Source organism: Anarhichas minor, unplaced genomic scaffold, assembly GCF_050575085.1.
Source record: "Anarhichas minor isolate MPS153535 unplaced genomic scaffold, ASM5057508v1 ptg000073l, whole genome shotgun sequence".
Classification (NCBI taxonomy): domain Eukaryota; kingdom Metazoa; phylum Chordata; class Actinopteri; order Perciformes; family Anarhichadidae; genus Anarhichas; species Anarhichas minor.
The window spans coordinates 8500001-8516627 of NW_027466519.1; the positions used below are offsets into that span (position 1 = coordinate 8500001).

Genomic DNA, 16627 nt, shown 5'->3' on the forward strand with positions numbered 1-16627 from the left:
TTTGGACAATCAAACGACAGGTGGTGAAACACTGAGTGCAACTTGCAGGAACAGCACCGTACCCATGATGAAGACGTCATGGCTCTCGTATTGCCATAAAGGAACATTTTTGGGAAATGGTCCGGTTTCCCATGTCGGTGAGAAGTGGAATATCAGTTTCCCAAAACGTCAGACCGTATAGGCAGCCACTGGAAACAAGAAGGGACGGAGCGGTGCTGTATTGCAGCAGCTACTAAAGATGGACGAGGAGTTTGATGTGAACTTAGTCACCGGTTCTAGTCTGTGAGGCTACTGAAGTCCTCTGCTGCTCCACATTCATGCACAGTCAGTCTGATGGACGGTTCTTAGGATTGACACACTTAAACCAAAGGTTATTTTTTATTTGAAACATTTAGTTGTTGGTCTGTTTCATGTGTGTGTGTGATGCAATAAAATACAGTGTACAGTTGAGCTGGTGTGGTCCATGTATGGTTATCTGACATGAATCTATAATCATTCATATATTAGCTCTCCACACAATAGATTTTCCAGTCCACAGTACATATTACAAAGCCTGGCATTTTATTGACCAAATAGGTCTTCATGTAGAGTAATAATCTTAATTATATTCATATGAAATACTTTAAGAGACGCTTTACACAACGAGTTGAATAAAAGATTCAGGAGAAGGCGTCCTACATGAAGTGTATTTGATTTGATGAAATGTACGCAGGACAAAATCAATTTCAACTTCAACTAATAATTCTTAAAAAGGAGACCATGCAGCTTTGGAACTAAGAAATAACATTCTTCCTCCACAAAAGAAAAGATTAATTCATAAACATTAATACTCCATCGTCCAAGTCAGCAAACTCACCTCATGTGATCTGGTGAGACCTTATTGAAGTTAATATTGCTGCAGGAATGACATCACTGAGTCAGTTTGTGGTGGTGCAATAATCTAAGGACATTTACTCAATGTATATTTACACCCCAAGTATATATTTGAGGTGCTTATTTGACTGTGTGCTACTTTATACCTCTACGCCACTCATTCTTGTCTTGTTAGTGATGGTATCTTTACTCTGGTCACCTGTAGCGTCTCACGTATAAAACACGTTTTGAATCAAACACCATGTACGTACTCTTTTCTACATTAAGAACCAATTGACTTCCTCATTTAAGATCCTATCGGCTCTCCACCCGCCGACTTGTGTTCCTCTTTATGCATTACAACAATTCAAAAATAACAGCACTGTAGGCTACTGGTAAAAGTGGAAAACTGGAGGTTGTAAATAGTTTCCCTGAAACACTCCACTCATTACTGATTCAAACAACAGAACTCCGACTACACTTCATGTTCTGGTTAAATAGACTTTACACGGCGTATTGCAGAGGGGAACGCGGACACGTGCTGACCTCTCGGCGCTGGTCGCTACACGTTACATTAAATACGAGGCTAATCTAAACTGCCTGATTTCAAGTTAATTATGGGGCACTATATTTATAGATATAGATTTGGCAATTATATCATTAAAGACTTGTTTGTCGCAAAATGTTCTATTCAAAAATGTAAAGATATTGAGCAATGTGAAACTTTCCTGTTCGGCAGGCTATCAAGATAATTGTTTATAATATTTTTGTTTAGTGCGATACCTGCGGCTCTTTCGCTGTTAATTACTATTTTTGAAAACTGAATATAAAATATGGAGTGTAAACATGGATTTTAAATGAATCACATGGAAGCTTCACGTGAAGGTGTTTGAGAAAACTGATCCCATAATTCACTGCAGCTTCATGTGGGCAGTGAGGAGCGATCTGTAACCGTTTATTTTTGCAGATTAGATAAACCCTTGTGAGAAGTAAAAATGATAAACGGTTCACTTAGAACCCCATTCTTAAGGATCCTGTGCCGTGTTCTCCATAGAACGTTACATTGATGAAACAAGAAACACAAGTACAAGAAAACTTGTTTAATCATTCAACTATGATGATTACAGCCACAGCATGCATAGTAACACACCAACACACAAAAAGTACTTCAAACACTTCAAATATCAAAAGTAAAGAATACAATCAACACTTTTCCATTAGTGGCGAGTCAGTGGAGTGAACACGCAGCTGGGAGCAGAATATCAGTTGGTGTTTAATTATCTTATACATTAAAGAAGAGAACGCAACAACTGCTAACAAACTCAAACCGCCTCTTCTGAATACAATCAAACAACCTTTTCTTTTTTCTAAAGATACCAGAAGAATGTCAAATAGTTTGTTCTCATTGTCTCGACACTTGTCCTTTCAGTGCTTATTCTGTCCACTTTTAAAATCATCACTATTTTTGTAAATATTACAGTGTTTTAGTCAGCACCTAATCGAGTCGCCAACATCCTGTGGCTTTTCTTGTAGCATCAATAACAAGATACAAAATAAAACAACTAAATTAAAATCCATTAAAAAACCAAACAAAAATAATCACACTTGTTTTCTTAAAAGACACAAGTCGGTCCTGGAGTTTAGCTACTTGTTGCACAGTTTAAAAACAATATGAACTACAAATACAAACGGTTCATTCACCATGTTATTTAGCTTTTTCAGGTGAAAATACATCTACCAAAAGCAGTTTTGCATTTTTTAAATGAGAAATAAAACCATTTCTTTATTGGAATGCACTACAAAAGATAGAAAAATAGTTCTAGTATTACAGTTGGCAGCAGACTGGCTGGGCTCAGAGGAGGTGGGTGGTTGGTGCAGTGCAATCACATGATGGAGCAGCCTCTCTTTGCAGTGCGAGGGTCCCCCTGCACACAAACACAAACACTCGCATGTTTGGCTGACAACTTCAGTAAAACAGTAAAACAGTAAAACAATCCCCATGGAAGGTTAGAAGGAGAGCCGACATGTTCCGAAAGGTCAGAAGATAAGCGGCAGCTTCTTGTCTGTGCATCGGAGCTACGTTCCTATTTCATCTTCTAATCTAGCTGTGTGGCACGGACGAGCCTTATATTAATATTTATAATCATATGCACATTTAGTAGTTGGACTTCATTCACATTTCACATTTTTTTTGGTGCCCTCAAATGCACTGTTGTCAAAGTAGATGCTGCTGCGTGCGCTGCGTGTCATGTGACGAGGAACAACCAATCAAGAGCTGGTAGACATCTTTTCTTTCTTCCGTAAAAAAACGTCGACAGTAAATGAAGGGAGCACAAGTTAATGGTTTTAGTTCAGGACTCTCCGGAGCTTTACGATCCATCTCAGAATATTTGATGTGCTTCAAGCTTTCACATCGACCCCGGCTGGTGTTCTCCACACATGTGAACGGCCCCTTTATCTGAGGAAACGTCTGAGCTGGCTGATATTCTCACCTGCTGGTGGAAGAGTTCTTCATCAGTGGCCTCCACTCCATCATCATCATCCTCCTCCTCCTCCTCTTCTTCTATTGTTGTCTTGTATGTTGTGGTTCTCTTTGCCACCTCCTGCCACACACACACACAGAACAGAAGTGAGGATGATGGTGACCATCACTCTGGCCAAGAGACTGTAAAGAAAAGCAACCAGCGTGTAAAGACTGAACACACGGGGTTGATGAGAGTTCATAGATGGAGATAGTGGATTGATCAGTGTGTGTGTGTGTGTGGTCTCACCTCTCCCTGAGTGTTGATCAGCACCACTTGGATGTCCACCCCTGAACCCCAGGAGGACTGGTTTTTCCACACCAGATCTGTAGGAGGTTTGGAGCTCACACCAGCATCAGACGCCCAGACCTGCGCAAAGCAGCCACAAAGTCCTCCTCATATTCAACACAGTATTCACACACACGCGTATAATTGGCAAGGATACAGCCCCACTGTTTAACACCGCACACACAACCAGACCCAAAGACTGAACAGGAAGCTACTGGAGACTAGGGCGGCACCACATTGGTGAGGACAACATCACTCCTCAACAGAAAATGATTAGACGTGAACTGAAGACCAACTCTTACCGTGACTTTCTGGCTCGCCTTCAGGACATACTTGGGTGTGAACTTGTAGGTGGCTGTGGCATTTCCAATAGTCTTAATCATCTCATAACTGCCCATTGCCTCGTCCTGAGACAGACATTGACACAATGAAGAAGTCAGTTAGTTCTGCCGGATCTCTCAATAGAAGATGTTCAGCTGTATCTCCACTAGGGGTGTCCCCCACTAACATTATACAGAGTCTCATCTGATTGTCTGGTCGTTCATAAATTCTAAATATACGTAGTGCTCTGGTAGTGTAAGGAACATGCACCATCTAAGAAGCTCACCTCGTCTCCATTGTTGTGGAGGCAGATGAACTTGCCGTCGGTGTCGATCTCGTCAATGCAGACGGGTCCCGTGGCCGAGGCGGAATGCGCGATGGACACCGAGCTGCTGGCTTCCTGTTCCTCCACGTCGATGCGCTTCCTCTTCCCCATGGTGGTCTGCACGCTGCGGCTGCTGGACGAGGCTCGAGACACCGTGACGCGAGCTGAAGGACTGGGAGACAGCTTCAGCCTTGGGGGACAGGGGGGACGGACGACAGTTAGGCTCAGCGGGTGTCACAAATGGAAACGGCGCCATCGCTTCTCGCAAACTTTCTGGTCACTCACCTTTCTTCTTCTCCCTCCAGAAGTTTGCGGTAGGCGTTGATCTCCATGTCCAGCGCCAGTTTGACGTCCAGCAGCTGCTCGTAGTCGTTCAGCTGCTGCTGCATCTTGGCCTGGATCTCGGCCAGGTCACGGTCTTTGTCTGCCAGCAGCTTGCGGCTCCGGTCTTTCTCCTGAGACAACGCCGCCTCCAGCTCCACGATACGATCGCGCCAACCACGGGTCTGAATATAGACACAGGGAGGTCAGAGTCTGAGGTGTCAGAGCGAGCAAACACTTCATTATCATCCTCATTTAAAAGCTTTGATACCAGCTTCAGTTAAAATCGTTGGTCCGATGAAAATGAAGACCATGCATGGCTCAAAAATACTGTTTTCTGTTTACATGCAACCTTAAAAATGACATGTGCTAAAAAACCTAATTGTACCTGCACTAAAAAATGTTTATTACACCATTTGGCTTATTATTCTTTCTTTCTCTGCACTTCCACCACGACCAGATCAGACCAAAATAAATCCAACCTGGACCGCTACATTTAGCAAACCTCTGAAGGACAACATGTATTCATTTCATGTCTGAGAGATTCAAAATGTGTCAATGCGTGAGAACAGTTACATGCATGTAGAGCTGAGAATTACGTGCACAGCACAAATTTTACATGCACTGCTTTGCAATGCACGTGGTATTTTAATCCCTCCAATGTGAAAGCATCCCTTTAAAACATACTACGGGTGATGCGATCGTTTCATCTGTAACTTGTCATTTAGGCTAAATTGTCCATGTCTGCAAACAATGTGTACAGGAAGTTGGATGGAAGTTGATGAATGATGGACCAAACATTGTACAAAAGGGACAGTTCTAAAGCCCAGCAGAGACCGTTTTCACTGTGGGTTCAGAACAGTGCTTAGTCAGCACTAAAGAGGTCTGGGAGGCACAGTTTAACCTCACATTGTGATGTCACACAACATCATGGCGAGAACATTTAATCCAACTGCAGCCACAACCTCACGAGGAGATTATGATGAACTAAACAGAGCGGCCGAGTCAACGCTCTGGAAAACAAACTTGGTTTATCCGCATGAGGTAAGATGTGACACTTTGAGATAAAAGTGGCCGGCTTCTATCAAAGACCACCGCTTTGGACACAAGTTCTAATTTTAAAAGAATTAGAAGAGTAAAACAAAATGCCGACCTCCTTCTGCATTCCTGCCAGCTGGGCAGTGAGGCTGTCGATCCTCAGGCTGGACTCTCTGAGCTCCTCTCGGGACATGCTGGCCGACGCTCCGTTCATCTCAGACACCCGGTGCAGGTCCTCCAGCTGGAGACAGACACAGCGGGGGGGGGGGGGGGGGGGGGGGGGGGGGTTTGAGAAACGACATCAACACAGTTTCCTTCTCATCGCACCCTAAAGAGGAACTGAGCAGTGTCAGTCACTTCCTGACACACAGGAAGTTAAGTTAGCACTGTGTTGCTTGGTATGTTGACAGTCTACTTATAGGTTCACTAGATTGAAGAAGAAAAAACACAATTACTTGCATATTGTGTTGGAGGATTTAAACAGGTCGGTCAACTAACTACAGAAAGCGTGCGAGTGGATTTTGACATTTATATCATTTATTATTATGCATCAGTATTACAAGCAGTTGGACCAGCTGTGTTTTTCTGGTTTGATTGCTGCCAAATCAATTCCACTTCATCTGATCCTAAAGTTTCTTTTGGCCTATTCATCTTTTACCAAATCACATAAAAGGCCCAGTGGATGTGGATTACAGATGCTTGTCGTGTAAAACTGTGAGCAGAAGACTCTCAGGTAAAATCTGCACTTGGGTTAAAAGTGCTGCAAAAAAACTGAAGAGAAACCAAAGAGTTGTTTAGAAAAATTTGAAGTTGTAAGAAGATAGCTTTGTCCAAATATGTTTGTGTGAGTTTGGTCTGGGCCCTATTACTCCAGCATACAATGAGATTCCAAACAACAGTGTTCTGACAACTTTGTAGCAACAGTTTGTGCTCGTCTCTGTCCTGTTTCAATACGACAACGTCCTCACCCACAAAGCCAGGTCTATAAAAACAATGGTTGAACTGGACTGAACCCTGTCCAGAACTGGAACACTGGTAAGGCTGAGCTCAAAGTCTAAGATGGTTCAAATCCTAACGATACTCATCCCAAGGCACGATACAGACAGACACGCACGTCGTCAGTGTGGCACCGAGAAGAATTTAGGAGAACTATAAGATCTGTTGGAGTGAGACGGTCCTGTAACTTGGTGCAGTTTTGGAAAAGATGTACGGTATTTAATAGTCAGTTATATTATGAACATACATTAAAATTTTTCATGAAAGAGGTTAGAAAAATTGTTTGTCTATGCTGTCACTTACACTTCTTCAGAAGATAGAAATTGGAATCGGTGCCTCTCTACAAAAATTCTCCAAAATCTGATGGAAAGTCCTCCCAAAAACCCTGCCCATGGTGTGAGAAGCCCACGTTCAGCTGTCACATATGGGCGTGTTGTTTGGACTGTACACATACTGTCATATTGTGTAGTTTTACACCATGACCACGGAAATAGCTTATCTCCGATTGGTCGGCTGCTGTTTGATTAAATCTTATTGAGACACCTCAGACACAGTTTATATTGTGATATTTAGAAATTCACTTCAAGAGCCACATATTCCTCCTCCTGTCACAGCTGGTACACACTCTTTCACCTGGACTGCATTATCATGAGAGTGTGAGTTCATACTTTGGTGACGTAGGTGCTCTCCATGTTGTCCTTGTAGAGCCTGATCTGCTCCTCGTTCTGAGTCCTCATGTCAGTCAAGGCCTGAGTCAGTTTATATTCATACTCTACTTTCCGGCCAGAGTCCACCTCCACCAGCTGGGTGGTGTATCGCTGCTGGGCCTCCTTCACTTCCTGTAACACAGTCAGCACACAGTCATTCAGACAGTCCTCTCAAGTCTGATCCGGTCCTAATCAACACGGGTGGGAAAGTGATTCATCAAATTAATATCATGTGATCCAAACATTTCCAATAACTCTCGAGTTGTAAAGTCCAAAATGTATTGTAAAAGATGCAATTTCCCAAATTAATGTTTTTATTTAACAAAATAGTCTGCTTCAATCCATATTTGTGGGCATTTACACTTTCAAAAACAACATTTTCACTCTGGTCAAAAAAAGAAAGAAAAGGGTTTGCTCTCCCCGCATGCAGAATAGAGAATGATCAAAGTAGTGCTCACCATTCAGCACGATTGAGACCGTACGTTTCAGACGACTGATAACTCCGTCAGACATGCAAGGGTTCTGCATCAGTACCATTACACTAGGCCATACCCTCGGTGACACAGTCTTGTTTACTTCAGAAGAATTCTCACCTCCTCTTGCATGCTCTTACGGAAGATCATTTCCTCTGTCAGACTCTGGCAGCGGTTTTCCAAGTCAACTCGCATCAGCATCTCATCTGCAAGGTGCTTCTTGGCCTGAGCCAGACCTGAATCCAGCTGACAACGCACAAAACAACAGGTCACGCTTTGAAAACAAGTCTCGATGAACAGAAAAGGGTTATTAAGTTTAGCGAGTACGGAACAGCTCTCAAGAGAAAACGAGAGAAGCAATCACAAATAACATTTTGTTGATGTAAAAGACAGAATCAAAAACATACTTTTGTTTTTAATAAGCACAATTGATCCCTCTGCATCACTCCTAAGTAACAAACACAAATAAGGGAATCTTTCCAGACATCGTATTCACCTCCTGCAGCTGTTCTCTCAGGTCGGCCAGCATGGCCTCCAGGCCTCTGTTCTCAGACAGCGCCGTAGCCAGCATGGCGTCTTTAGAGTTCAGCTGAGCATCCAGGTCCTTCAGCCTGGCCTGAGCTCCTGCTGCCTCAGAGTCCTTCTTGTTGTAGCTGGAAGGAGGGTGACAAGACATGGTGAGAGCATTAGAGCCGTCTCAATAACCGCTACATTGCAACACTGCGCTTTTGACAAGCCAAGCACAGGGGGTGGCGAGCCACCTCCACAAACTCTTTGTTCCTGTTTTTTTTCTTATTTGAATTCTTTGCACTTTATCACTGTCTTTTGCACAATATGGCCTCCAGCAGCGTTGAGTCGGTGTTTGCTCTCAGCGGGGAGCAACGAAGAGAAGCTCTGCTCACTGAAGATGCACAATTAAAAATGTAACAATTATATTAATTTGTTCCACTGCAAGCCTCAACTTCACTTCCCAGAAGGCATCAGACACACATGAGTAGATGGGATGATGGACACAGTATGTTTATGGATGACAGACTTATTTTGCTGAGAGGCGGGCTGAGTCAGTCTTCTAGTGTTGCCCCGTCAGCGGACCACATACTAAAGCTTTGCCCTTTAGCTTACGTTCCCTTTTTCTGCACCATTATTGAACCCTGTGTGCTTCATTGACCAATGTGCTTTACTCTGTTTATACGCTATGGCGGCCCATGCAGCACAACATACATTCATTAGCCAGTTTATTAGGTACACCTGGCTAAACCTAAAAGGTAGAGGCATAATTGGTGCAGAGTGTGCAGCCCCAAAATAAATCTAGATGCTGAGCTGTTTTTTTATATTTTGTTCACTCAATCAGTGAGAGCAGAACAGTGGTGTCCCCTGCCCTTCAGGAACTTCACATGAGTAAACAGCGTCCTCTGGTGGCCACAACGGCTCACAAGTGGAAGAATGAAAGAAAAGATTCTTATTGTTTGCACTGCAAAAATATTTTACTTTAGCCCAATTATCAGATTTTTCCTGTTTTGATTATTTAAAATAAATGTACTTTGTCGTGAATTCTATAAGGAAAAAATAAAATAAAAATGATATATATATTATATCTGGAATATAGATGAAAGCCACATATTTCACTCAAAAAAACATGCTGGACGTCTGTTTCCCAGCTTAGAGGCGGGGTTAATAAGTCAACAGTGGATCAGTGTCATTGGGTTTGTGAGTTAAGCCGTCTCTCTGCTGGGACAGAGGCCGGGTTTTTGCTCATGGTGTGCCTGAGGGTTAGGGTGGGGCTGAAGTGGACAAACTATGAGTGGAATGCAGAGCGGTATGCTTGCTTTTCACGATTTACTGAGAAACATTAGCGGGGAGGCAAAACCACTGACCGACAGGCTCTCACTTCACAGGAACACTCAGTAGGACCACACCAGTACACAACAAATACTTTAAGAGAAGACAATATGTTACCATTATTATGTTAAGACAGTTAAAGGGAGGCCTAACGTGTTGAATCAATGATTAGACACAAAAAGCACACAGAAGAAGGCATTTGACAGATGAGTCTGTAGTCACTGCATCATAGATACCAGGGATCTTCTAATTAGCTCAATTATAATAATTCAGCATTGTTGGGATTATTGGAATAGCTTTTTTTAATTTTCCTTCTTTTTGACGATTAAATAAATGAATTGAAAAATGTGCTACTTTTGCTCTGATGCAGCAGAGTCTCTGACTGTAGTCACCACTCTGTTCTCTCTCAACCCCCCCACCCACAGGCGGTGACAGCCACCTGTGATCGACTGTCAGAGGGCTTGACCCCCCCCCCACACACACACACAGTTGTGTGTAATACATGTGTATCTAGGATTCAGTGTACTCTTACAGGTATTTATGCTGCTTTCATTTAGTAACAGTGGGCCTCAAGCACAGCTGGCTCAACACAGGTTGGTGTTCATTAGGGGGAAAAAAACTAACATTTTCTAATACAACAACTACTAACAGGCAATGTATTTGAGGAGGAAAGCCTGCACATTGTCTATTCACTCACTTTTGGTGAGCAGCTGTGTGTAGCTGATGCAGCTGTCAAAGTCTGTCTGATATATGAGAATACACACAATCACACTCGTGTTTCCTGTTTATTAATAGGTGCTGATCCTGCTAATGACTACAAAACCCAGCAGTCAACAAAAAAATACTATTTGGATATCAACACGATATCATATACACATTTCCTCACAACACGGTCATTCCATGTGGCACTACAATCAGAGCAAAAAAACAATTCATCCCAAAATATTCTTGTATTTTCCCTCATAAAATACCAAAAGTACTTTTATTCTCCGCCAGTGTTTATTTCTGCTGTGCCTAACAAGATACTACTAGGAGACCCTGAAGGCATCATGTCACCTTCAATGAACGCTTACTCTTGCTTTATCTGCCAAATCTATCTGTCTAACCAACGGGTACATTTCCCCAAATAAACTGTTTGTTCAGGTTAGTAACGTTAAACGTATTTGGTCAGGTGTACACTTAACAAAAGAAGTGGTAAAAGTTACATTTTAAAATCCGGGTTGACATGTATTCTCTTTCAGTAACAGACAATGGTGGGCGGGTGAAGTCATTCATTTTTTAATATTGTTTATTATTATTATTAACTAATTTCACTGATTGTAATGCTATCAAATCATCAAATAATGGCTTCATACTAGCTGCAAAACGAACTAAGAGATAACCCTAAATATATATATTTTTATAAGCAGAGTTTGAGTCTCGCGCTCACCGGACGATAACACGTAACGTTAGCCCCCACTACACGGGTTTACGTGCGTACGTTAATGTTGCAAAAGTGGCTCGAAAATCAAAGTGAGCAGCATAAAAACGTTAGCCTTTAGCTAATGATTCAAAGGTCCTGACCGTATTAGACCGTTCAACACGATTAAAGGGTTAACGGCTTACTTGTGTTGAAGCTGTTCATGGTCGGATTTTATCTTTCCCAGCTCAATCTGCAGCCAGGCCCGCTCCTTGGAGGACTCATCCAAACACCTTCTGGCGTCGGCTAGCTCGGTCTCGTACAGGGATTTCAGTCCGGTTACCTCCCGGCTTCTCACGTCTTCCTTCTCGTTAATTTGCAGGTGGAGTACATCGTTTTCAGACTCCAAACTACGGACTTTGTCAATGTAAACGGCCAGGCGGTCGTTGAGGTCCCGGAGCTGTTGTTTCTCCTGCAGTCGGGTTATCCTGTTCGGGCTCAGCGGAGTGCCGCTGCCGCACGTGCTTCTCTGTCCGGTCGGAGTTCCAGCCGCCGTCGCCATTGTAGAAGACTAAATAACCCGAATCAAAGGCGGTAACCAAACCAAAGCGAGATACGGATCGTGCGGGGTCAACGATTTTGATTGAGGCAATCAACAACAACCGGCACGCCTGAAAAACTATCCTGGAAGTATGTCCTGTCTTTTCTTATCCGAATGAAAGAGGGGTTTGGCTTCCTAATATGGCGGCTCATTGGATATTTCACGTTGTGTACCACTAGCCAATGGCGAAGCTCGATGCAATGCGTTCTCTCAGTTTTAACTTTTGGGTTCACTTGGAATTGTGACCAACATATGCCGAAACAGTCCGGAGTAGGCGGAGTCGACCAGGCGTTCAAAACCTTGGGTTTAGCGGCTGACCATCATGGGCTGACCTGGTTTGTTGAATCCGAGTGTCCCGGCGTCGATAACAAGCGCTGCCTGACTCCTCTGATAACGGCTGCGTTTGAAATCATTTTATTGAATAAATTCTCCCCGTAATGGCTCGTGCACTATCGAAGGCTGACAAGATAACGATAAAGACAATAGCACAGTGAAAATATAGTAATTCAATTTACAGATAGGATCCTACTAAGTAGTTTGTACCGTTGTCCTGTGACATGCGCAGACTCTCTTAAAGCCTAACGGCAGTGCTGAAAACAAACAAACTATCCTGCATAGAGAAAAACTGAACAAAAGATGAAACTGAAATATGGAACCTCTTTGTTTTGAAGGCATCGAGATGGAGTTTCTGACATTTGGTTGAATTAAGAGGGAAATTCCTCATACACGAAAATAAATGGGCTGACTGACATTTTTATTAAGATCATGACACCCAAAATATATATGTTAGAAACAGGAAAGTTGTGGAAAATGTACGTATTTGGCTAAATAACATAAATGCACAAAGTGTTTTTTATTCTACTAAAATGTTACTTAAATTATGTATTCTTTAAATCTGTGTATTTCTGTTAATACTATCTGGCTGTACCGCTGCTATGATCCTTTGTTAACATAAGCTTGTGCAATAGATTTCTATGTATTTGTGTGCTAAGTTATAACAATTTAACATCTGGAATTTTTAGCAGTAAAAGTGTGTTTACACATTCATTCATAGCATCTTAATGCGTTCCCTGTACTCACATCCACATTGTATTACTGCTCTTAATTCCCTTCAATGCAGCATTTCTCTTTTTAAACACCGCTCATTCATTTCTGATTATAATTAAAAAATGATTTGACAATATAATGTTAAAGACCTTGGTAGATAAGAAAAGAGTTTGACAGTTATTCAGTTGTGAGTGTTATCGTTCATCACTTTGGTGAATCACGTTAAAGTATTCTACCAAACGTGATCAGGCTGCAGATCCATCTCTCCTCAGGTCAACCCAGCATGTCCACATGCAAGTAATAATAATGAATAAATAAATGTCATGTGTCAGGGATCCACATCAGCACAGTCCAAAACCTGAGGCCATGTGACACAGAGCCATTGAAGAGGTCACATATGACAGCAGTGTAAGCATGGGTCAGCCCTTACATTTCATGGGAGTTGGCCCAGCCGTGCAAGCCAATGGTGTGGAAGCATCAGTCAACACTGGAGTGATAACACAGCACAATTCAACTTATTAATGTGCTTTTAATGTGTTCACATGCCAGAGGATTGCCTATTTAGATTCTTTATTAATGTAAAAATGTTAAGATCTTCTGTGATAACATGCACGAGAAGCTAGACGTGTTCTTGTCTAAGATGTCTTGTAATTCATTAATACATTACTTTGTCATGTGACTCCACCTCTCACCACCACTGAGTGGCTAAAAGACACACTCTAGCTGTGATACTGTCACAAAGACAAACTATTAAACCGGTCCACAGCACACACATATTCTATATTCTCTCTATTCAAACTGGTCCGGACTGTTATAGGCAGGATGAAAAGCTTATGAAATAATAATGATATTCGGCATCTGATGAAAGCTTTCTTTTCTTTTGTCCATGCTTGCAGCCCTGCCGGAGTGAGGAGACTAGTGGGAAAATAATCCCATCAAGGACGAAGAGTGTCTTCAGTTCTCTCACAGACGACATCACTGATGTAGTTCTGCAGTTAAATGTTTATCTCCATGAGTCGATTGACGACCATCATCAGTGCCCCCCCCCCCCCCCCTTCTCCCTACATGTTTTCTCATCAATGTCATCATTTATGTATATAATTCTGCTGCCTATACAGTCCAGCAGCGACCAAGCATGATTCAAAATTGACAAAACATTGGATTGTTGCTCTGATTTCGTTCCTATTATAGGAGGATTGTAACCCTGTTTGCAGCCATGGATCAATGTATAACATTTAGGAAGACTCAGCTGATGGTCTGATTATTTACGTGATTTTTTTCAGAAAGTTTTTCCTCTTGTTCTGTGCACCACAAAAGAAATAAATATCTCCTATCATTATGAGTGTTGGGAAGTATCTGATGATACGTATCATGATACAGGGGTTACAGTATATTGTGATATATTGTATTGTGATTGTGTATACTGTAAGCGAGATGTTCTGATTTCTAAAATCTAAATACTAGGAAATCTGTCTATTTAAACAGGAGCTGCAATTGGGTGCTTTTAACTGGGGACCCCCAGGACCCCAATATTTGTATTTTCAAGAAGCACTAATTTAAACAGAAAACAATTTATAGGAAGTCATTAGTAACAATGTTATTGCCAAAGTCATGAAAAAGTGGAATAACAGAATACAGCAGCTGTGAGGTATGACAGAAAGGATTCCTCAGTTGATGAGGGTTTAAGGGTCTGTTCATCCAAATGGTTACTCACTGACCTCTTGTGGTATCTATCCATGCAGATGGTTCTGGTTGTATTTACCCAGGTGTTTTCAGATTTCTGCCTCCACCTTTGTGGAGGTTTGTGGTGCTCACACAATTTAATACAATGTGGTTCTTATGACATGAATGGATGAATGAATGTTGTTTCTTCGTGCTATGTTGACAGAATGGAAAACATGTTAAAGTATGCCCGATGGTGTACCGCATGCTCAGACTAGAGTCATCTAGAGTAAAGAGTTTGAGCACAGAAAACCCTAAAGGGGAAGTACTTTGAGAATACATAAGGCGCTGAGAAAGACAATAGAGCTCGTTCCTAACTATTGATTTGTAATTCATGACACAAAGAGTCCAAATCAAATTGATTGATGACATTTACACCCCATTTAGAAAGAGATATCTGTAGGTATTCCTTCTCTCCATGGTGTGATTTCACTGTGAGATATGGAGGACACAATTCACAGTCCCTGTTCACTGTACAAATACATTCTAAAGACCAGTTAAAGCTGATATGGATGGAAAAAAATAAGTTGGTATCTTCCACAGTTAGTCTATCTTTCCATCGGAACAGAAACTCCTTGGGAGCTCCTTACTAAAAATACTATTTGTTAACATGTAGCAGAGAACTTTTGATGGCCTTACAGATTTAACCTGCTATGGTCCTTGAATACGTTTTCAGCATATATTTTGTGAAATGTAAAAAGATGAATATCACTTCTGGACAAGTACCTCACATCCGTTACAACAACAACTACAACCTTATTGATTCTAGGCATATAAGCTCCTCCTCATCATCATCCAATTGTTCCATAATTCTTTCTTCCAGCCATGGAGATGGGATGGGCAAAAGAGTTGGAGGATGAGGAGGAGCTCCTGTACATGAAATAGATAATATTGGTGTTATAACTATGTGAGATACTAATCTAAACTAAAAGCTGCATTCTCTCTAATATCCATCAGGGGGCAACTCCTCTGGTTGTATAGAAGTCTATGAGAGAATGACTACTTCTCTCTTGATTTATTACCTCAGTAAACATTGTAAACATGAGTTTATGGTCTCAATCTCTAGTTTCAAGTCTTCTTCAATACAGCATGATGTTCATTTAGTAAATGATGGTCCATTTAGAGTCACATAGACCAAGGCAGAGCAACATGGTGGACTCAGTAAAGAGGACCTGCTCCTTATGAAGGGCTCATTCTAAGCGATTCTGTGGCTCAGGTGATTATACATTAAGGTAAACATAGTTATGAATATTATGTTTCATTTCTGCTGATAGATCCCCCAAAATGCTACACACCGGCCCTTCAAGGAATTTAGTCGACATTTAGTGTTTGAAACTAGGATGTGTGATGTACATACAGCGCAAGGAAATTAGAAATATGCTCAATCCATATTCTGGTTTATCTTTTAAAAAGCGATCTGCGGGCTGCAGTTGGCCCACGGGCCGTAGTTTGGTCACCTCAACTCTTTGTTTACATTTTCAACTGTAGAATGTCCCCTTCCAGGTTACTAAAAACCCAAAATTCTCTCTTTACATTAACCTGCCTCGAAAGTTCACGTGGAACATGAATGTAGCATTGATACCAAGCAGCATGAAAAGGGATTCATTTTATTTGTGTAAAAGGCACATTTAGGGGAAACAACATACACAGAATGTTCTTTCACCTCAAACTTTATAAACAGCGTTTAGCTGCTGTGTGAGTGACATCTGTTTCTGACAGTGTGCTAACTGCCCGAAGGAGCAGGAAATAAATGAATGTATCCTTCTTATCCAATCACAGTTTACTATTATCATCCTGCTACAATTACTCAGGGGTCAAAATGTGTTGTTACTAAACTAATGCATACATACAACGGGAATGATGTGCAAATATTTTGAAATAAAACAAGAATGAATCAATGAATGCTTAAAACTAATACATTATATATAAAACGTATTACAGGTGCTGGTCATATAATTAGAATATCATCAAAAAGTTGATTTATTTCACTAATTCCATTCAAAAAGTGAAACTTGTCTATTATATTCATTCATTACACACAGACTGATATATTTCAAATGTTTATTTCTATAATTTTGATGATTATAAGGAAAATCCCAAATTCAGTATCTCAGAAAATTTGAATATTGTGAAAAGGTTCAATATTGAAGAGACCTGGTGCCACACTCTAATCAGC

The 16627-nt window shown here is 41.5% G+C and overlaps 1 protein-coding gene and 1 pseudogene across 2 annotated transcripts; one reads left to right on the forward strand and one right to left on the reverse strand.

The window, feature by feature from the left end:
* Positions 1–448, forward strand: part of LOC142935360 (E3 ubiquitin-protein ligase MARCHF3-like) — a 3749-nt pseudogene extending 3301 nt beyond the window's left edge.
* Positions 449–1937: 1489 nt separating this feature from the next.
* Positions 1938–11658, reverse strand: lmnb1 (lamin B1). 2 transcript variants are annotated; one of them, XM_076079837.1, is made up of 11 exons: positions 11288–11658; positions 8340–8496; positions 7964–8089; positions 7332–7502; positions 5783–5908; positions 4594–4814; positions 4270–4498; positions 3965–4069; positions 3624–3743; positions 3345–3455; positions 1938–2777 (listed from the first exon to the last, which is right to left on the reverse strand). In XM_076079837.1, exons 1-11 carry the CDS (start codon positions 11641–11643, stop codon positions 2736–2738), a joined length of 1764 nt encoding a protein of 587 aa, XP_075935952.1. In that variant the 5' UTR covers positions 11644–11658; the 3' UTR covers positions 1938–2735. The 2 variants fall into 2 exon arrangements, with proteins under 2 accessions (XP_075935952.1, XP_075935953.1); XM_076079838.1 differs by lacking the exons at positions 8340–8496; positions 11288–11658 and having other exon boundaries at positions 7829–7965.
* Between the last annotated feature and the right edge of the window lie 4969 nt (positions 11659–16627).